The sequence below is a fragment of the Branchiostoma belcheri genome, unplaced genomic scaffold (genome assembly GCF_001625305.1).
Source record: "Branchiostoma belcheri isolate BF01 breed outbred unplaced genomic scaffold, Haploidv18h27 scaffold10, whole genome shotgun sequence".
Classification (NCBI taxonomy): domain Eukaryota; kingdom Metazoa; phylum Chordata; class Leptocardii; order Amphioxiformes; family Branchiostomatidae; genus Branchiostoma; species Branchiostoma belcheri.
In genome coordinates this window covers 4,815,763-4,837,426 of record NW_017802380.1, presented here as the reverse complement: position 1 = coordinate 4,837,426, position 21,664 = coordinate 4,815,763, and the positions used below count along the sequence as shown (strand labels likewise).

The following is a 21,664-nucleotide window of genomic DNA, read 5'->3' as shown; positions in this document are numbered from 1 at the left end:
TGAGCAAAACAAACTGAGCAACTATAACCCTTGACCTCCGAACTTTACCACACCTGCGCGCGTGTCCGACATCAAAGCAGCCGCCGGTGACACGTAGTCCAGCTGGCAGACATCCAACAACAAACATGGCAGCCGTGCGGAGCAGCGTCCAGCATGCGTCCATTGGTGAGCTTTATTTGTATTCAGCCACACTTTCACTTCTGTATTATTTTAAGTAGTGTCAGTACAGGTGAATTCCCCAAGGATTCAGTCTCGCTCGCTCACGATATGATGTATTTGGTCTGTGGTTACTGAACCAATCATTCCTCATGCCACGTAACAATAGACAATATCACGCCTTTTATTGTTTTGGGTCATACAATACAAGCCACAGACAAACTACTTTACAATATTGTAACTCCGAGCTTTTTTGTAAATTATCAGGGAATGCCTTTGATTATGCCAATCTCTGGCGTAAGACAAGCGAGTCAGAGATGTGTATAATTTTGCCAGAAAGCCAGTTTGACATGTTATGTATATTCTAGTCGCACTGCTGGTGCTTCGATCAATGTTGTCTATCACATGTCAATATAATCATAAAGGCCGTAGCCGTGGGCGTTGACTTCCTCTTCCCACAGCCTACAACACGTGACGTACACACTGTGGCAAATCCTTGCTTGTAAATGTAGATGATTATCAAAAAGGTTCACGTCGGAAGCGAGTCATTTCCCGTGAGCTATTACTTCTACAAGATTTGTTCGCTCAGTAGTCTGTATACGTACATGCACGAGCCCACGCACGGAATCAATGAAAAGGTGGTAAATCATTAAACGGAAATCAAAATGGCCGCGAGGTGAAGTCGTCGATCGTTCTCTCAGTCAGTGTTTGTATATCCATGGTTAAAAACCGTGTCTCTCAGCGGCAAACATGGCGCAGGAGGAGTGGATGCCAGGGTCGCTGGAGGAGCTGCAGCTGGAGGTGGTGCGGCTGCGGCAGGAGCTGGACCAGGCCACGCAGGAGAAGATCCAGGCCGCCGAGTACGGGCTGCAGATGTTAGAGGAGAGAGGGCTGACGTCACAGCAGTACGGAGAACTGGAGTCCGTGTACGAGTCCACCAACAGGGAACTAGATTTCGCCAAGAAGGTGAGGACGTGCACAAATTATTGAACAAGTGTACGGGAAAATATTGATGTTGATGTTAATACACATGTGTTACATACAGCTATTGTAGTGCCGATCGCCCCTCCCCGTTTAAAGATTAAGGTATTAGTAGTGATACTACATAGGTCGATACAACATTAAATGTGTGACAACAGTAGTGTACACAATCATCAGCAAAATCACCTATTAGTTGATGATTACGGATATTACTGTCATTAAGCAAGGGTCAATTATGTAAACATGTATGTAAAGGATATGAACGAGACAATATATTTGCCTGTTCCTGCCAAGTTTTATTTAGTCACGGTGGCTACTTAATCAAACATTTGATCAACGTTAAGGTAGTTAAGTAATGTCAACGATGGTTCAGTGTTAAAACACCATTCAGTTAAAAACCATTGTAAATCAACCCAAAATGAAAGTAATAAAAACGCCAACATAGAATGATGGAATGATTTGTTATGAACCATTCATGTCAAGTGGCCATGACTCACCCAGAATTTTAAATCATCTGTTCATGATACACAAACCACGCGAGGAATATCACTTGATTTCTAAAGATGTTAAGTGAGATATCAATGAGGCATTCTTTATCTTGTTGACTGCCAATAATGATTGGTGTCTGCCAATATATTTGGTAAATGGTGCCAAATAACACTTGCAGTAACACAAGGCATACAACCACAATCCGTTAAATGCTACTGAAAAGGTCAAAGTCTGCGGAGTCATGCGGTCATGCCACGTACAAAGGGCACTGGGGGATCGTAATGACCTACGAATTTACAGTGCCGCATTCCTCCCGCTTTCACCCGCCAATTTTCTGTCTAATGGTTATCTATCTGCAGGAATCTCATTTAGATACGATAGTAATGGGATGATTGCACGGAGAGCTCTACCGGGGCCACTCAGGGCCGCTGAGCGCTGCTGCTGGTAAATGGCGATAATTGTCAGTGGCGCCTTTTGCCTCGTTTAACCCCATCGATCGGTGAACCATCAGACAATAAATGTTGCATAAGAGGCGACAGAGGTCTGATGGTCATGGATATGCCGAGAACTTTACCAAAACATAACATAGACCATCGACAGCTTGGAAAGGTCCCCGACTGAATGTAACAAAATTATGCATCGTCATGCCTTCATCATGAAACAGAACGCATGATTTGCTTTGTGCAAAGCTCCATTTGATTTCATGTTTCTTCATAAACTGTTTTGTTTGTTTATATGGTGTGCGCTGATATGGGGGCAGTGTTTATTTGCGAGTCGACCTTATCAAAAATGCTATTCACTGTGCACAGCAAATATGAATGCGTCTAGGGCCCGCTGGCTAATGACTGCGATCGATTTTCACGGAGCCAAATAATTAGTACCTTTAATTAGTACCCTTTATGTGGTACTAGAACCTACCCACACAGTTACTCAAAAGTTGTTGAGACTTATACACAGCACCGCTCTGTGTAGATTTCTTTATTCATGCACTAGTATGATCTATCTGTTCCTTACATGTATATGGCCAGTTGTAAGACTTCACTTTCTCAGGTATTTCAATAATTCAGTCATTTATCAACCGCAAAGACCGCAATGTCTAAACAAACTAGATACCAGGTACCTATCAGCGAAAAAAGGTAGTGAAAAGAGGAACACACTTTCATGCTGTATACTTACATCAGCATTACTGTCATTCTTCTATTTTTCCTGCAGAGCCTTGAAGACTTACACCTGAGATATCAGAAGTTGTCTCAGGACAGCCAGGAGCGCGAGGAGACACTGCTGAAGGAGACCGCCACCAGAGAGGCGGGGTTCGTCAACAGGATAGCCAGCATGGAGGAGGAGGTCAGGCACTCCAAGCAGGTAGGATGTTTTATCCGAATATTGCCACATTTTTCCATTGGCCATCCATCAGTTATCTGTCACCACAAGAAAGTAAATGAAAAACAAATTGGGCTTCAAAGGGCAAAGCACACGAAAATGCAACAAATACCGATAATGCAACAAGTTGACAGCCCTACTTTTGTACACGGTATTCATTTTGATAACGATCTACTCGATCATTGTGCTGACATCGCATGGACAATCTCTCTCTTCAGGCATTAACCAACATCAAGTCTGAAAACGACAGACTTGCGAGACTGAAGGTTGAAAGTGACCACACCATAGACTCCCTGGAGAACCAGAGGAAAGAACTCAAGGAGAACGTCAAGGAACACAAACAGCGCGAGACCAGGCTCATGCAGGACTACAGGCAACTGGAAGAGGACAACCTGTTGCTCAAAAAGCAGGTAAGACCTAGTCCATCACTGGCACATATACACAGGCTGGCATGACTCTAGATTTATTGTAAAATATTCTACATGTAGTTGTTCTTACACTTAAATATTTTCTTCTTTCCGAAGATGTCAATCCTTAAGTCCTCCCAAGTGGAGCAGGGTGCCTTGAAGATTGAGAACAAGCGACTCCTTGAGGACATAGAACTGGTGAACAGCCAACTGAAGGAGGAGAGCAGAGTCAAACAGGTCGCACAGAAGCAGGTACAGGGTGTTTAAAGGGCGTTTAAAGGGTAACTTATATATCACTGCAGAAAGTTAGGCATTATTTAGTATACTTGAGACTTGAGTACAGATATCGTATAAGACAAATTCCTTATATTTCTTTGCTTTATCAAAAGCAGTCCATGTGTCTTTATTAGAGTAAAACAGACTTAAAGACCGTAAGCGGGGTCATCAAAACTATGTTGACTATGAAGGCTATGTCAGCATCGAAGTACTGTATACGTAAAATTCAGTAACACATTGTACATGTACCAGATTTTCGTATTCGCTAATATGACCAGCATATCCTTAATGTGTGGTACTTGTCTGTTCCAGTTGGAAGAAGCCCTGAACACTTTAGACGATGAACGAGAACAGAAGATGGTCTTACAGCAGCAGGTCGACTCTTTGACGAGTAACCACAAGATTCCAACAACTCCCGACTCTCCTAGGATCTTCCCATCACCGAGACAGTCTCCCACTCCGGTCACCGACTTTCTCAGCGAGTTTCGGACCTCAGAGATTGAAATGCTCAACGAACAACTGGAAAAGGTACACAACTTTCTCGTAGTTTACACTACTTAACCTGTCCAAACGCTATATGATGCATTGTATTTCAGTGATAGGTAATAAAGTTCGGACCCGTCAGATGATGAAATGTTAAACTTGTGTAGGAAGAACATCTTTGTGACTGTTAACTTTATTTGTACAATTCAGATCAAGACGGAGAAGGAGACGTTGTTGAAGACGCTAGAAGAGGCGAATGGGAAAGTGTCTCAGGCTGAAAATTACAACAAGAAGGTATTAGTCGGATACATCCTTCCCATACACAGTACACAGTACAAAATAAGAACAAGCATAATTGTTTATGCCCTTTGTATCATTCTCTCTATATAAATACATTTCAACTGTAACGTTGCTTGTTGTGATTCTGTTTTCTTTGTCGTGACTACAGTTGGAGGCTGAGAAGCTGCGATATCAAGACAGCAACAACACGATACATAAGGAGCTGCAAACGATGACTGAGGAGCTGAAACATATCTACAAGACCGCGCTGATGATCAACGGCAAACGGCTGAGCAGAATAAAAGAGGCCGGGAGGTAAAACGTGTTAACTTTGTTCTACCGCGTGATTCCTCGCATTCAACCTTCATCTGAAAATGTACTTCCCGCTTCATATGTGCTTTGTTACAACCTCTTTTCTTTGATTCCGTAACTGAAAGACCACCACGAAAATGATTTTGTAGTCTTTCGCATAAATCTCAGCAATGTCCTTTTTGGGGGACAGACAAGCAACAGAATTAATATAGTTCAGATTTCCGGTCATTTTGACAACATCGTACATCACGCTTTTTTTTTTGCTTTCTTGACCACAGGACTCCTACGAAAGAGAAGCAACCGGCTCGGAAAAGAAGTGGGAGCAAACTTGAATCCAAGACAAAACAACACTTAAGACCCTCCGGCGCAAATACTCAAGAGCCTTCTGGGATAGACGGAAAATCTCAAAAGAACAAAGCAAAGTCTTTATTGGGCGGCCACGTAGAAGGAAAAACACAAAAGCCAGACAGTAAAGTTACGGATCCAATAACTTGCCACGTGCTGCTCCACACGACTAAGGATCAGATCAAACAGGTGAGACGTACAGTAGACAGAACACTCGACATCACCAGTCAACTTTCGTACGTCGACTCATCAATGGCCGCCGAACGGCTGGAACTCCAGGAGCAGGTACAGAAACTGAAAACTCTGCTCAACTCCAAGAGAGAACAAGTCGCGTCTTTGCGAACTGTGCTAAAAGTCAGCAAAGCAGCGGCGGAGACTGAACTCACGACGCTGCAACAAAGCTTCAACACGTCGAGAGATAGAGATCAGGAGGAACTGGGTTCCCTGTGGGAGGAGGTACAAGAGCTTCGAGAGGAGGTGGCAAACTTCCACACGCTGCGCACGGGTTGGGCGAGTCGCTGCGACGATCTAGTAGCGCAGGTAGAGGAGATGCAGGACCACGTCGCCGCGTTAGAGACAGAAAAGAACGACGTGCTGAAGAGACAAGAGGCGGCTGAGAAGGAGAGGAAAGAACTGGAGGCCGCTCTGATGGCGGCGGTGCAACAAAAAGTAGAGTTGGAACAAAAACTAGAAGATTACCTCGACCAGTTCAATCGGTTGAAAAGATCCGGTGCCCGCATATCGTCGACAATCAATGTAGTATGATGATCATAAACTCCCGTTCATATGCATTTAAGGTTGTCTCTTCATCTAGTATTGTAATAAACTATTCCAAGAGCGAGATATGATATTATCACTTGTCAGTTGAGATTTTTGTTTCCTTCGCAGATTCCACTCTTTTTAGATGTTTTGTTTTACCCATATGTGAACACATTAAATTTTCGTTTGTATATTATGTACGAAATGTTCCATCATCTATTCCTGTCTGGCTTCTTTTCATTACTCATCATTGTATGTGTGTCAACTGTAAAGATCTTGAATTGTGAAAACTTTCCAGAAAAAAGTTGCTTGTGTGAATGAATGGCTGAAAGCACTATAGACTAAATGAATGGTTTCTTGGTGCCCTATAAAATTCCGTACACTGACAACAGCCATTTTAAGACGAAATTATAAGATTGCAATTAAAGATATTAGATAACAGAGTGTCTACAATCATACATGTTACGTTTCTATCGCCATCCACGTGGTACCGGAAAAGGTTCCTACATCCCCACTAGTTTTACACTTAGGCCACAGCAAGTAAATTGTATGGATGACATCCTCCGCAGACTCCAAATCTAATGCGATAGGGCGAAAACAAAACATTTTTTGTAACAAGGCAACCAAAAATAACAAGATTCTTACACTTTCAATTGTTGACATCATAAACATTGCTAAACAAGAAATGATACCTATACTGTACTGCCAACTACTAGTATTATAACATTCATTTCTCACTGAAACAACTTTGAAATTGTACACGCATTGTACAAATTCACAGCTAGGGGGCTCAGTCTTCCGAATGAAGAGCCATGCGTAATTCTATTTCAAATCGAATTGTGATTGTTTGTGTACGATCACAAAGCATTTTCAGCTTGCCACGACAACAGAGTGCTAAACTTTGTTAATGGCATAGCTCTTAACATTGCTGACGAAATTATATCTTCTGTTGACATCATTGACGAAATTAAATCATCCACATGTCCCTTTTATGGACAACGTGGCCAATTAGAGTACACAATGCCCGGATTATGGCGTCTTTTTCAGGATTATGATAGAGTTTGTACATTCATTTGCAACTTCAAGGCCAAGCAACACTCTCCAGAGGTTTGGGATTCAGCTTATTTTTGACATATTTTATGCGTTTTTATCAGGCTTTATTTTTGGATCGGTATTTTTTTTAATCTACGGTGTCGTATTGAATACTGGTCAGGAAATTTTTTTACTGTCTTGTATCCAGAAAAAGATCTGGATGGAGATTAGTCTTGTGGCTGACGTTTGGTTCATAAAAGCCCGTGGCTCCCTGCCAATAACCGACTACATCTATCACGTTACCTCGTTTCTCACGCCTTTGAAACAGGCTATTACTGGTGGTACTAGTCAGTTTTTCTCTTCAGTGTCAGTGCTTAGTTGGCAACGTCTTCACTACTGGAACACAGACAGCAGCTATGGACACCCTACTGTCAGCAGTCTGCCTTTCAATCCTCTCCTTGGCTGTACCCGTCAGTGGAGGTATGTTATCTTTCTTCCCAGACATTTTAGATATCGTCCCCAGTGCAGTACGTGTGCTCGTTATCTAAAACCATAGTATTCATAGTATTGTAGGCGAGGATGAAGTACGGAACAGAGTAAAAAAAATCAATACAACGAAAACTGAAGTGGTCTGAGTCTGACCACAAGTCACAGCCATCGGGACTAGCCAAAACTATTATGCAGGAGAAAGACGGGAGTATAGTCTTACAGAATGGGCAGGTAAGTGAACAACAAAACAGCTACGGTACAAAATATACGGGCATCATCATGGGCATGCCTGCAGACGACGTACAAAATTACATGCCGATAAAACAAAGGGAATACACAAGTTTCACCCGCGAACATGTAAAACCAACTGACCACAGTACCCCTGCAGGAGGTAAACCTCCCCCTTCACGGAGTGAAAAAGAGGCTTTTTTCGATCTCTTGAAATATTTTAGAGAGCAAAACCAACTTTGCATCAGTCTATTTGTTTACCTTTGTTTGGTACAATCACTGAGACCGTATCTCAGAGCCATATTTGCTTATTTTAGGCATCACTGATTCGCTTGGACGTGGCCGATGTAAACATCTAACCAGACAATGTTGACGATTCCCGTTCTCAGATGTACAGGTAGAACGGCTTGGGTGCTGGGCAGACACCGGTACAAGGGCCATCCCTACTCTTGAGGGAACGGACCCGAGGTTGGACGGACGTTACCTGTACCGTGAACAGCCCTTCGAGAAATGCCTGGCCGTGGCGCAGAGTCGCGGCTTCTCAGTGTTTGCTCTTCAGGTATGTAAAAGTGAGTTCTAACGTCTTTAAAAGGTCACTGTCGAAGCCAAAGCGCTTTCAGGGCAGTAAAACTGGATTTTCAAAGTCAATTTTCTGTCACTTTTAATGTAGTAAGGTGAATCAATCCTATCCTATAGCATACTGATATTGAATTTGTAAGTGATGTCTTTGACGGATAGGCTGGTTCTTGCTGTTTATTAGAGGTACCGAAAAGGGACCCCTCGCGTAGTTTGTTTTTGGGCTATTTAAAACGCTTCGAGTAAGGATGTTATATTGTTGAAGCTCCTTGCTTCAGGTATGATATGATGATAAAAAAAGTGCCAAGAAACATCAGTAAATGACCCTTTTCCCCACTAGGATAGTTTTACCGTATCGTATCGGATTTTTAAGGATCGCTTTTAATCCTAGTCGCGTTCCCACAGGAAGGAACTTGTGGTACGTGTATCAAATGTGAGGTATGCGATTAACACGAATCGCGCTTCCACCGCTTTCGTCTGAACATTGCCTTATTGTGTTTTCCCTCTGTAGAATGGAGGTTGGTGCGCTTCATCTGCAGAAGCGGGAAACACCTATAATATGTACGGACCCTCGGCAGGTTGTGGAGCCGATGGCGAAGGCGGTCCTTGGGCAAACGAGGTTTACAGGATAACTCAACGTAAGTACTACTAATATTAATGTATGTCGCAGTCATCAAAGCAATTGATTGTACTTCATAGACATTGGATCTTATATGTTTTATACCATTCAACTAGCTGTACATGCATGTTGGAACAAGTTGGTACACCTCGAGAAGTTGATGCCTGTGAAAGTGCGGAGAAACCTGGTTGTCAGATCGTTTGTGGTGGCCCAAAGGTCGAATAAGCTAGATCAAGGGATAGATAGTGAGCTGAGACAGCGACTGTGTGGCGCCGGTTTTTAAAAAAAGGCTTGATGTTTGGTTGACGAGTCGCCTTTTGAAATTCCAGATACAACTCAGCAAACTACTGAGATACCCACGACAACTGGGCCTCGGTACACTACGGACCAGACGACGCAACAGCCAACTCTCCCAGGAACAACTTCTTCTCAGTACACTACGGACGTCGACCAGACGACACAACGGCCAACTCTTTCAGGAACAACCGGTCCTCAGTCTACTACGGACCAGACGACGCAACGGCCAACTCTTCCAGGAACAACCGGTCCTCAGTCCACTACGGACCAGACGACGCAACGGCCAACTCTTCCAGGAACAACTGGTCCCCAGTCCACTACGGACGTCGACCAGACGACACAACGGTCAACGCTTCAAGAAACAACTGTTTCTCCGAACACCACTACCCAGACGACACAATGGCCAACTCTTCCAGGAACAACCGTTGTTTCTCAGAACACCACTAACCAGACGACAGGACTAGCAGGTATAGATCACGCTTCATCATATGATTCCTTCATTTGCTGTATTAACTATAAGGTTACACTTTCTTGCATATTGATATATTGTATATGGCATCCTGTTCTTATCCAACAATTGTCAGAAGTACAAACCCTTATCATTCTTTTGCAGGAGGGGAGACTGGTAAATCTATCGGTTCATGGGACAACAAGCCGCTCAACATCTCACTGATTTGTGTAGGCTGTGCTGCACTCATCGGTGTGGGAGGCGGGTTGATGTACTACTATGGTAACAGACGGCAAAGAAGACGGCAAGTGGCTCAAGATCCGCAGGATTGCGACGAAGAATAGCAACTTAACTTGACCCTTTAAATTTACGTGTTGACGTGTGGTTGGCTATTGACTTCTAGATGAAAGATGAATATTTGGAGCATTTTAGCAGTGGTTTCAGGTACTGTAGCATCTAATAGGGTCAAAATGAGAAAATTACATTTAGGATTGCGGTGATGTTGGTAGTAAAGGTAATTTTGGGATGGTCCATTTGTACAGAAGATTGATATGGAACAGTCCAGTTTAGAATGGGAAGAGAGAGATGGAGTGAAATATGCTGTATTTGCTCCCGATCAAATACTGGCCTTCCCGGTTCATTTGAAATTGTATATATAGAAAAGACCTCTGTTCTCTCAATCTGTAGTTTTAAAAAGTGTTATTATGTATCCCACTTAGTTGTGCGTTTATATCATCACTTATATTTCAAATTGGAACATTATGTAACTAATGCACGAATACCAAATAAACACCACTTTACTGACAGCTTCCATTGCTATTTCTTTTTTCTTTAATTCACGGGGGCTCAGTCTTTAGACTTTTTGAATCCAGCTGAAGCCTTGTTAGTTGTATTCTATTTCCAGTGGAGTTGTTATTGTACACGGACACACAGTGGTTCCAGGTTGACGTTGCAACTATGAGCGCTAAACTATGCTATATTGATGGCATAGCTCTTGACCACACTGAAGAAAATGTATCCTCTGTTGACATCATTGACGGAACTGTATTTTCACCAGGCTCACACCTGTAGTCATAGCAGCCACTTAAAGTACACAATGTCTAGATTACGATGCCATTTAGGGACTATAATGGAGTTAGAAAATACATAGCTCTTGACATTGCTGTCGAAATCATATCTAAATCCCAAGTCCCTTCTGTAGTTAAAGTAGCACTTAGACTAGCTATAGTACACAATGCCTAGATTACGGACTATAAAAGAGTTTATAATTCGTTTGAAACTTAAGTTCCAAGCAGCACTCTCCAAGCAGATCGAGGTTTGGGCTTCAGCTTATTTTTGACGTCTTTCTAGGCGTTTTTTATCAGGCTTTATCTTTGTGTCGGTATCTATTTTTTATCTACAGTGGCGTATCCACAAAAAGATCTGCTTGGGAAGTAGCAAGAAGTCTTGTGGCTGACATTAGGCTCATAAAGGATGGGAGGATAATCTTGAATGGCTAGGCATGCCATCAAGGGAAACGACAAGAACAGAAAATCGGGTGTAGAAAACAGGTTGTCAGATCTTCTGATTGATTGCCCCCAAATGGGATAATTAGGTTAAGGGATAGATGAGAGGGAAAACCTTAGAAAATGGTTCTGCAATTTCCGTGTCAAAATATCTATTGTATGAGTTGTTTTGTAATAACAATCAGACGCTATACGTTTATTTATTGCTACCCACCTGCCCATACTACACCCCTAAGTTTGTAGAATCATCTTATTAAAAATTCTGTCGCTTTTCTTCGCATCGAATTATCCATATATATCGATATATATCACTGACCAAGACAGACAAATCGTATGTCTGAAATTTGCAACTCCTGGATCGGTTGATATTTACCTTGATGTTTCATTTACAGCCACTATTCAGCAGCGCCCTCTAGTAGCGCTCTAGTGCTCTACAGTTTCTAATGCACCACGTGACATCAGCCAACCAATCGCGCTGCCCGGTGAATCCTGCTGGCAGTCTCCACATTTCCACGTTTGATCGTCTGCTGTCGCCGCATTCAGGTGGGGAAAACTCGGGAGCCGGGTCCCGTCAGTAGCTTCTGTGATCTTTACTGGGTAGTTTGTGTACTGTAGCTTCGGTGGGACCCGTATATTATTGCCGTGTTAGTTTTTCCCCATTTTTAGTAAGCTTGGAAAGTTTTGACAGTATACGCCCCCCTCCCACTCTCCACTTGTTCAGCTGATCTACACTGCATGCCAAGAACCCAATAGATTTGTGCTACCCATACAGAATGTTGCTGAATCATAGGAGAATATTTACTACAGGATATTGCAGTTCAGTGCCCCCCACCCCCCACCCCCTGATACTGTACACCTCACCTTACACCTTTGGAAAAATCAAGGCGGTTTAATTCTCTTTTTTAACTCCTTGGAAAAATGCATTCAGAACATACATGTAGTTGTGTGATAAAATGTTCACTGACATGCATGACAATTAAAATTACAATGAAAATTATGATGCAGGTTGAGATGAATATACAACCAGTTCCAAACAGTTGAGACCAGGGATTCTTTTTAAATTACTTGAAATGTAGAACTCTAATACATGTAATATGACTGGCAATCCCGATTGAAAGAACCTCTCCAATCTTGAAGAGCCTCTCCATGTAATTAAGAACCCAATTCCCTTGTTGAAAAGAGGCAGTGTGCTCAGACAATTTTTGGGGACTAAAGATGGCCTTGTGTCATCTTTCGATCACCAATAAACATACTTGAAGTGTAACCAGTTACCTTTATTTGTGTAGGATGCCTGAGAACAGGAGCTACAACGATGAGCTGAACTTTCTGGACAAGATAGATGCAAACACATGGAGGATCAAGAAGGGATTTGTTCCCAATATGAAGGTATTGTCTCAGCATTTATTGTGTCCATTAAACAATCATGGTAAGGGTTGCATTTATACTATAGTGTCTGTGTACTAGTAGGGATAAACATAAAAGAGTATGTGGGATGGTTTGTGTGCAACAGTGCCTCCTGTAGACTGGGATGAGTACGACAGGCAGGTGCAGCATATGAAGAATCTGGTCTTGGACAGGACAAATTTTTATCACCATGACCAGAATTGATGGGCCTCAGACCCCTTACATGAATGACATGACATCCCCTTCCTCCAGGTGGATGGGTTCTTCTATGTGAATGACCTGCTGGAGAAGCTGATGTTTGATGAGCTCAGACAACACAGCAGGGCAGCAGGTAAGTATGTTAAGATGCCAAATTGTCTTTATATTGTTCTACAGGTACAATGTAGTAAAATTTTTACAGTTACAGCAATCATTTTAGTAAGGCCACACCAATTTAATTTCTTGGTTAACGGATTCGCCCGCTTCATTTTTTTCTGATTTGCAAATAAAAATAAAAATTCAGAATCAACTGCAAAATGCTCATATTTTGCCCTGAACAGTTGAAAACAGTCCTTTTCATCCTAGTTGTTACAGTTATTCAATCTTTCAATGCAATGGTATCATTAAAAGTTCAAAATTCATTGTTTAAATTTTGAACCAGCCTGGTGTGTTGACTTCATGGCTCCTATCGTACCATTTTGGGCCATAATAGGATGCCTAGGCCTGTTTTTATTTTACTTTTTTTTCGCCCGCCCGCTCCATTATTTTTCTAGAAAAATCCGTTAACCAAGAAATTAAATTGGTGTGGCCTAAGGAAAGCATTCATGTATTCATATATACAATAGGTGTGTTAATTTTTCAAATGCAAATGTCTTTTTTGCTCTGCAGGTTTTGGCGGATTCTTGCCAGCCATGAAGCAGATAGCCAATGTGGCAGCTCTCCCAGGGATTGTGAAGGTACAGTTGTCATCCAGTTCACACTTTCTGTACTTAGTTTGAATTAGTGTAAATGTAACTTTTAGCAGGATCTTGTATAATGTTCAACTGTAGTACCCATATTAAGCTGTTGTTCTTACTCCACAGAAATCTGTAGGATTGCCAGATGTCCATGCTGGGTATGGGTTTGCCATTGGTAAGTTTTGAAATTGTACTTTAAATTCATCTTGAATGCTTTTCAATGTTTATACATCTGTATTTGAAATGAGAAAAGCTAGATACATAGCAACACTAGTAATCCATCTTGTGAAATTGTCCATAGATCACATGCAAACTGACTGACATGTCTACCTGCTATCCCAGGTAACCTTGCTGCGTTTGACATGAGTAACCCCGAGGCCGTGGTGTCGCCGGGCGGGGTCGGCTTCGACATCAACTGTGGTGTCCGGCTGCTCAGGACCAACCTGGATGAGAGGGACGTCCAGCCGGTCAAGGACGAGCTGGCTCAGGCCATGTTTGACCACATCCCTGTCGGGGTGGGGTCAAAGGGGGTCATCCCCATGGGAGCTAGGTGAGCTTGGGGAAAGTTTTGTTTGCAACAATTGTGCAGATTTGGCTATTACACAGGTGCAGATGATGCCATAACATTTCATTTCATTGCAACACATTATGTAACCATGGCAACAGCACAGTGGTTCACACGTTTAGTTATTCCTCTCGCCCCGCTACCTTCTTTTTCAGAGACTTGGAAGAGGCTTTAGAGATGGGTGTGGACTGGTCCCTCAGGGAAGGTTAGCCATTCACTCCAAATCTTTCTACAATTGAACTGAAGTTGAGCTTGTTAAAATGGGATGAACTTCAAAGTAATAACTTGCTCCATGTAGTATATTGTACTGTTGCAACAATCAATGTGATCTGAAGCATCTTTTCTGGTCATAGCAAAGTTTAAATATAAATTTGCACATGTATATTTTTCAGGTTATGCCTGGGCAGAAGACAAGGAGCATTGTGAAGAATATGGCCGGATGCTTAATGCAGACCAGAGTGCTGTTGGGTCTAAAGCCAAGAAACGTGGACTACCCCAGGTCAGACACCTACAGTCTACACAACAAGTCTTCCTTCATTAACTATGATAGGCCCATGAGATGACACAAAGCAGAAAACCTCCCAATGCCTTTTCTTGCTCTTTATTACAAAATGTATGATTGATTACAAGAAACAAACTTGCTGTGAGTACAATCTGTCTGATGTCTGCCATTCTTTTTTGTTATCAAGCCAATCATTGATTAAGCACTCTTGAGACTTTTTCAGTGGAAGCAGGCTTGATGACTGATTGCTCCTGTTGTCCTGTGTCCCAGCTGGGCACCCTGGGTGCAGGGAACCACTATGCAGAGATCCAGGTGGTGGATGAGATCTTTGATGACTACGCCTCCAGGAGGATGGGCATCGACCACAAGGGACAGGTCAGGATACTTGTAAAGTAACATAAAGTCAAGAAATTATGGTGATATACATTTCTGCTGAAGTTCATCTTTCTCCCTGCTGTGTAACCATGTATACATAAACAAGTTTGATCCAAAGGGCAAAGCCTAATGTTTGGCCTTTTACATTTTCATTAACACATTAGCTTCTTTTCTTATTTTGGTATTTGCTCCTTTGTGATTGTAGGTTGTTGTGATGATCCACAGTGGAAGTAGAGGATTTGGACATCAAGTGGCAACAGGTATGATCTCTTTTACTGTCCTAGTTCAGACCTGAATTCAGAACCATAAAAAAGGAGACTGAAGATTGATTCTCCTGCATTTTGTCATATGGGGTGCATTCAAATGTTCCTCAGTGCTATCTTAATAATCTTCTAAGACCTCACATCAATCAATTTAGAACAATAGCTTGACTGCAGCCTCCATATTGTTTTTATTTCTAGATGCTCTGGTTGCCATGGAGAAGGCGATGAAGAGAGACAAGGTTCTGACCAATGACAGACAGCTGGCGTGTGCACGGATCAGCTCCCCCGAGGGACAGGAGTACCTGAAGGGCATGGCGTGTGCCGCTAACTTCGCCTGGGTCAACAGGTCATCCATGACCTTCCTGTCCAGACAGGTACACAGGGGTGTCTGCTGTTGTGTGCTACAATGTGTTTTGATGGTTGTTTAAGTTATGATAAGCTGTCATTAGGGGCACAGAGGGAAAGGGAAACATTGGTGCACTTGACAAGATACGTCTCCATTATTGTTACAATTTACCTTGGAAATACAACTAACACTTGCAGAAAGCATTCTATGCCAAGACAGCATATTTCTTGTGATAAAATATCCCTCAAAATGTTCCTAGATACAGATAAGAATTTAATCCTTCCTTTCGTTCCTTAGACCAAGACCTACTTTTTCCATAGATTGAAGAAATCCTCTTGGAACCATGTATCATAATGCATATGCATAAGCATAAAGCATAACACATTAATGTCTTGCTAGGTAAGAATCTGCTTCTCACCTTTCTCCAGGCATTTGCCAAGGTTTTCAACACGACTCCAGATGACCTGGACATGCAGCTCATCTACGACGTGTCACACAACATAGCCAAGATGGAGGAACACATATCCTTCCACACATATTTGTCCCAGAACTAGTTCTAGACTTGGGAGGGGCCAATACTTCATTTGAAGCTCAGGCTTGAGGGAGGGCTTTTGTAAGTGATGAGATTGAAGCACAAGGGTCCAAAGCAATTGCTATCTGGTGATAAGATATGCAGCCTCCATGCAATAGTAATTTCCCATGGTGAAACAATGAGACTGAAGTTTTTTTTTGTTATCTATTCTGAAAGAATTTGTTAACATGTTTTGATAAACATAAAAGACAATTTTCCCATCGCTAACAAAAATGTGAGATGGTTGACTGCAATGTTTGAGCTTGTCCCTCGAAATTCTGAGACTTCTGTGTGTTTACTGACGGACTTTCAAATATTGTCTCAGTAAACACAGTTGTTTGCTGTCCACAAATCGTTTTCCAGTGTTGCTAAGCAATTATACATGTTTAAGCAACCTCATAATACTATTTCCTCATTTCTAATTGCATGACCTTATTTCATGTTTTGTTCATAGCCCTTACATTTAAAGTGAAATTTCTTTTGTCCCCATTCAATTATATAACTTTTACTCACTATCCGGCTTATTGTCTGTTGTTCCCTGTCTTATAAGGGATAGGTGTCAAGGATTGATGGCATGTCTCCAGCTACTTTTCCTGTCTGTTGACATCATGAAGGTTGAGATAATGGATGTCCTCCCAGGAATCTTCCAATAACCTATACTTACAGCCATTAGTCTAATTAGCTTAATTGTAGGAATAAGAGGGACTAACCTGACTAAATCACACTTCTAGCAGCCCTTCCACTGGACAGGCCAATCAGCTGCTGACAGTGAGGGATTGTGTAACACAGGCTAAAGTAGACTACATCACTCTTTTAGCAGCTCTTCTATTGCTCAGGGTTGAGGTCCAATCAGCCCCTGACAGCGAGAGTTTGTGGAGCACAGGCTGAGGCAAAAGGGGGTCAATCACTTATACATTAGAACTTTTACGACATGTTGTTTGTCTGCTAACAAGAGTCCAACAGTGGGAACAAATTACCAGACTGACTGAATCCTTAACCTGTGTTCACATGGTGGATGGTAAACAGACAACACTACTTGTACACAGAAAGGGTTCCACAAGGGCCTTCCCTCCCCACCATCCACTTATACCTGTGGACTATCAGGTAATGTATCCCTGAGCACTTTAAAATTTAAACTTTCATTTGCAGTCTGACTTGTCAGATTAGCACTTGATTAGTAGGTACCAGTAACATATGGTGCCTCATAATACTGGTACAGGGCAAAACGTGTTAAGTAAGGCATACAAAGAGATACTAGAATAAACATCTTTTTCTTCACACTAGGGTCTTCTGGTTGTTCTCTCCAAGGAGGTTTAAAGAAATACCTTTAACCTCAACATGTTAGAGTAATCAGAAAACTTGGAACAACAATAGATACAAACCTGAAGGTATAATTGCATGCATCAACTGTAACCTTGTATGTAGTATGATTCATAGCACACCTGTTTTTGACCAGACTTTTTGCTTTTATCTTTTTCACAGTTGTCAGGGCAACCAGTGTTGATTGGCGGGACCATGGGAACATGTAGTTATGTATTGACAGGGACTGAGAAGGGCATGGAACAAACATTTGGAACAACCTGCCATGGAGCTGTAAGGACATTCATAATGCATTACTGTACTCTGAACACGTGTAGTAGTGTCAAGTTATCCTCTATACAAAGGCATGGGTCTGTTATGTGAATCTTTTGTCAATGAACTGCAAGTTCTTGTATATGGGTTAATGTAAATGCAACAGAATTAAGAACTAGACACACGTGACAATTTTTATGATTTATTGTATTTGAAAAGCAATTCAATCTCGAGATCTGTATTGTGATCAGTGCTTTACCAATTTTTTTGTTGTTGCTAGGGCCGGGCATGGTCTCGAGCCAAGTCCCGGCGTAACCTAGACTACCAGGAGGTTCTAGACAGACTAGCAGAGATGGGCATCTCCATCCGTGTGGCATCACCAAAACTGGTCATGGAGGAGGTCTGAAAAGCATTGAAACCCTGAATAACATATGGAAATCAATTAGGGCTGAAAAAACCTGTAGCTGTATACAATCTATAATTTGCAGAAAAAAGGGATGAAATTTTGTAAAAACTTAGGGGTGCAGTGTTACAAACCACCATTTTGTCAACATCTGGAAATGACCTGTTAGGGTAACATAATTGGTTGCATTTTAATTGCCCCACAAAAATAAATTTGAATCTTATTACTCAGAATGGTTTTATATTTTATGATTTTGGGTCATTAAATATTCAAAATGGCAGGCATAATTCCAGGCAGCTTGTAATGTTACAGATCACAGAAGAAAAGTATTTCATGCCCTGATAATGACAGTGTTCTTCCATATCTGATCTATCGGTATTGTCCCAGCTGTTCAACACAGCTGTTTCAATTACCTTACAGTTTTCTACGGTAAAAGCCCTCATATGGTTACAGATTGTTCATGTTTCAAAACCATCTGTTCAGCTTACTTTGGATATGTGCTTCAAATGATTTTAATATTTATACATGTATACAGCATTGTTATCTCAACCCTCAACTTTCTGTTGAATCAAAGTCATAATACGATTCATCAGAAAGTTGAGTGGTGAGATAACAATGCTGTATCAAGTGTAGTTGATGGTTGTGGTGTAGATTTGTGTGATTTGTTATTCTTTCTCTATTCTTAGGCCACACCAATTTAATTTCTTGGTTAACGGATTCGCCGCTTCATTTTTTTCTGATTTGGAAATAAAAATAAAAATTCAGAATCAACTGCAAAATGCTCATATTGTGCCCTGAACAGTTGAAAACAGTCCTTTTCTTCCTAGTTGTTACAGTTATTCCATCTTTCAATGCAGTAGTATCATTAAAAGTTCAAAATTCATTGCTTAAATTTTGAACCAGCCTGATATGTTGACTTCATGGCTCCTATTGTACCATTTTGGGCCATAATAGGATGCCTAGGCCTGTTTTTATTTTTATTATTTTTTCGCCCGCCCGCTCCATTATTTTTCTTGAAAAATCCGTTAACCAAGAAATTAAATTGGTGTGGCCTTACATTCATGTTACATCTTTTTGTTACTTCCACAGGCACCAGAGTCCTACAAAAACGTTACAGACGTTGTAAATACATGTAAGTTATGCACTGTCATTTCTTTAGCTGCAGCATACAATGGATTATGCTAACATGTTGCTTTAGTTGTCTGCAGATTATGGATCTATAAAAACAAACTTGATTGCTGCTAAAACATATGACACTGTGTTTTTTTTTCTTCTTCAGAACTGTAGTAAAAGTATTTTTTGTATGTTGGTGTCAATTTGTGTAATACTGATCAAAGTAGATATTGAAACTTTTTGCAAGAGAATTCAGCTGTATCAGTATTGTCAACCATTGTGCTCTCTTTTACAGCATGATATACTCAGTATGATAATCTGTCTAGATAATACACTTCTCACACATGTATACAGGATACTAATGATTACTTAGGATATAATAGTAATCCTCATTGTCCCAAGAGAAACCTGCTAATGATTCCTTTTGTCTTATCATGACTAGGTCATGCAGTTGGAATTAGCAAGAAAGCAATCAAGCTGAGACCAATCGCTGTCATTAAGGGCTGATTCTACAGTTTACGGGCAGTCTGCATGGGAGTCCACTGACATCATACCAGGAACATGGGAAGACAACAGCAACAGAAAGCAGCAGTCAACAGCAGCAACTGCTATATCTGTATATCGTCTAATGAGCTGACATGTCTGCTTCAACCACAACTTCACAAGAAGACATATTTATTAGCAGCCTTGAATTCTAGTAGAGTTAGGAAAAATGAATGTAAATGCGACACAACATTCAAGAAGATAGAGCAACTATTTCCACAAAACTATGAGACCCATAGTATGAACCATTGTAAAAAAAATGCTCAAACCTAGAAAAAAAGAATCACTGAAAAGGGCAAAAGACTGTGTGCATTGTCCTGCCTATGATCCTATGAATGGAAATATGTAGACTAAGAACACCCATATTTACATGTAAATGCATAATCCAAACCACTGAGGATCAAATTTCTTGCTCCATTAGTTATCAATATGTTGTCTGCTGGGAGGATTAATTGAGTGAGACTCAGACTGCAGGGGGTGTCTGTTCTGACAAGCCCACATTTCTAATCTCAAATGCACCTAGTGCCTGTTGTGCCATAACTTGGCATATCAAATGTTGTGAGATGAGAAGTGCTTGCTTGAGTTTGTACATTTGTACTGGGTATTCCGATGGAGCGAACTACCATTGTTCTAAGCAAGGATTCTCCCTGAGCCAACAGCAAACATTGTATGCAATACTGTATTCTGGCAAAGCGCAAGGAGGTTAAAAATCAAGCTTTTTTTAACCTTCTTGATTCTGGTAACCTTAATATTGAAATGAAAAATTGGTGGGCAAGTACTAGTATGACTCATGCTGTTGGAACTGGCATGGGGGCAGTTCTGTTATGGACCTGTAGATTGTTACCATTTTAGTTGAATTATCTTTTCTGATGGTATCTGGAAGAAGAGAAAATGAAGCAAATGATCTACCAGTACACTGGTATCTTTCAGGAAAGGTTATTTCTTTGTTACAATGTTATTGCCTACATTTTTGATAAGCTGTTTAGTGAAAAAGTTATGGTCATGGCTGATAATGGCAACAACCAAACTTTCTGTTAATATTTAAACCATATAGTCATGTTCTATGTCAAGGAAACTTGTAATATATCAAAGAGTCGGTTAGTGTGTACACTCGGGCAACCAGCCAAAATTTTTCTTGCAATAAATCATATGAAGCCTAGAAAGGGAGGTGGCTGTTTTTACACCTGTGCCATGGACACCGGTACATACTACAGGTAATGCAACAGGACTACCTTCATTAATACGATAATTTCTTACCTTTATTCTTACATGCTGACTAATTGTTCTCATGCCTTAACCATCATAACATAGAATTGGTCAAGTGTTTTTTTTTTTATAGTGGTGCGCCATGCTTGTTGTGTCATAGCATTGGGCGTAGGTGTTAGACCAAGGTAGAATACAACCTCCTTCAGACACAATCAAACCACTTGATCTTACTTAAATATGGCCTGTAAACAATGTGATGTAAGAGTGTACAAAAAGTTAGCTCACTGTCATGTTAAGGATTTGGTCAGCCTCTGTTCAGTTGTGCTTGGGCAGTCAAGGGAGACCTGTAATATTTCATTGAAATCATTTACCAAGGAACCACACCTTAGCCTGGATGCCAGACTCTCCAAGGTGTATACAGACCAGTTCCAAGGCAACTTCCCCCAGGAAGTTGCCTGGAGCCGGAGAGCCTGGAGCTAAGGCCTGTGTAGGCCCTTGGCAAGGGAAAATATCAGTATGTATACCGGTATCAAAAATTCCAAACAATAGGAACCGAAAGACATTTACATGTAATGTTATGGGAGGAGCAGAACAGAAAATTGGACAGGCAAAAAAAAGTAAATTTTCCACATTGTATCAATTATGTTATTTGATTTACGGAATTTTGTTTGACTTACCTTTTAGCATGACTATCACAGTATTGAAAGGTTTTTACTGATTCCAAAGTCATTACAATACATTATGTAGAAACCATCATCATCAAAAGTCTTTCAAGATGACTCATATCCAATATGTTTTCATTGTC

At 41.2% G+C, this 21,664-nt stretch overlaps 3 protein-coding genes across 3 annotated transcripts; all 3 read left to right on the top strand.

Annotated features, from left to right (window-relative positions):
* The first annotated feature begins 44 nt into the window (after window positions 1-44).
* On the top strand, window positions 45-6,063 carry LOC109472789 (protein bicaudal D homolog 2-like). The gene is made up of 9 exons (XM_019772647.1): window positions 45-165; window positions 899-1,122; window positions 2,839-2,988; window positions 3,225-3,416; window positions 3,531-3,665; window positions 4,002-4,217; window positions 4,383-4,466; window positions 4,621-4,766; window positions 5,042-6,063. The coding sequence occupies exons 1-9, from the start codon at window positions 126-128 to the stop codon at window positions 5,871-5,873; spliced, it is 2,019 nt and encodes a 672-aa protein (XP_019628206.1). The 5' UTR covers window positions 45-125; the 3' UTR covers window positions 5,874-6,063.
* A 1,604-nt stretch (window positions 6,064-7,667) lies between these two features.
* On the top strand, window positions 7,668-10,130 carry LOC109469273 (mucin-19-like). Its single transcript, XM_019767776.1, has 5 exons — window positions 7,668-7,779; window positions 8,006-8,175; window positions 8,704-8,830; window positions 9,141-9,575; window positions 9,722-10,130. The coding sequence occupies exons 1-5, from the start codon at window positions 7,668-7,670 to the stop codon at window positions 9,898-9,900; spliced, it is 1,023 nt and encodes a 340-aa protein (XP_019623335.1). The 3' UTR covers window positions 9,901-10,130.
* A 1,373-nt stretch (window positions 10,131-11,503) lies between these two features.
* Window positions 11,504-20,808, top strand: LOC109471650 (tRNA-splicing ligase RtcB homolog). Its single transcript, XM_019770991.1, has 17 exons — window positions 11,504-11,604; window positions 12,348-12,447; window positions 12,718-12,796; window positions 13,333-13,400; window positions 13,527-13,575; window positions 13,743-13,950; window positions 14,121-14,170; window positions 14,358-14,464; window positions 14,738-14,842; window positions 15,048-15,102; window positions 15,304-15,479; window positions 15,880-15,972; window positions 17,031-17,126; window positions 17,505-17,615; window positions 17,875-17,994; window positions 19,087-19,129; window positions 19,553-20,808. The coding sequence occupies exons 2-17, from the start codon at window positions 12,349-12,351 to the stop codon at window positions 19,615-19,617; spliced, it is 1,524 nt and encodes a 507-aa protein (XP_019626550.1). The 5' UTR covers window positions 11,504-11,604; window position 12,348; the 3' UTR covers window positions 19,618-20,808.
* Window positions 20,809-21,664: the final 856 nt, after the last annotated feature.

What these genes read in the sequence shown, in the direction of transcription:
- LOC109469273 (XM_019767776.1), top strand. Translation starts at nt 7,668, where the DNA reads ATGGGCATGCCTGCAGACGACGTACAAAATTACATGCCGATAAAACAA. An exon ending in CCACAGTACCCCTGCAGGAG is followed by an intron (nt 7,780 to 8,005) that starts GTAAACCTCCCC and finishes TCCCGTTCTCAG; the next exon opens with ATGTACAGGTAGAACGGCTT. An exon ending in CCAGACGACAGGACTAGCAG is followed by an intron (nt 9,576 to 9,721) that starts GTATAGATCACG and finishes ATTCTTTTGCAG; the next exon opens with GAGGGGAGACTGGTAAATCT.
- LOC109472789 (XM_019772647.1), top strand. Translation starts at nt 126, where the DNA reads ATGGCAGCCGTGCGGAGCAGCGTCCAGCATGCGTCCATTG. An exon ending in CGTCCAGCATGCGTCCATTG is followed by an intron (nt 166 to 898) that starts GTGAGCTTTATT and finishes CGTGTCTCTCAG; the next exon opens with CGGCAAACATGGCGCAGGAG. An exon ending in ACCTGTTGCTCAAAAAGCAG is followed by an intron (nt 3,417 to 3,530) that starts GTAAGACCTAGT and finishes TTCTTTCCGAAG; the next exon opens with ATGTCAATCCTTAAGTCCTC.
- LOC109471650 (XM_019770991.1), top strand. Translation starts at nt 12,349, where the DNA reads ATGCCTGAGAACAGGAGCTACAACGATGAGCTGAACTTTCTGGACAAG. An exon ending in GCATCGACCACAAGGGACAG is followed by an intron (nt 14,843 to 15,047) that starts GTCAGGATACTT and finishes TTGTGATTGTAG; the next exon opens with GTTGTTGTGATGATCCACAG. An exon ending in GAACAACCTGCCATGGAGCT is followed by an intron (nt 17,616 to 17,874) that starts GTAAGGACATTC and finishes TGTTGTTGCTAG; the next exon opens with GGCCGGGCATGGTCTCGAGC.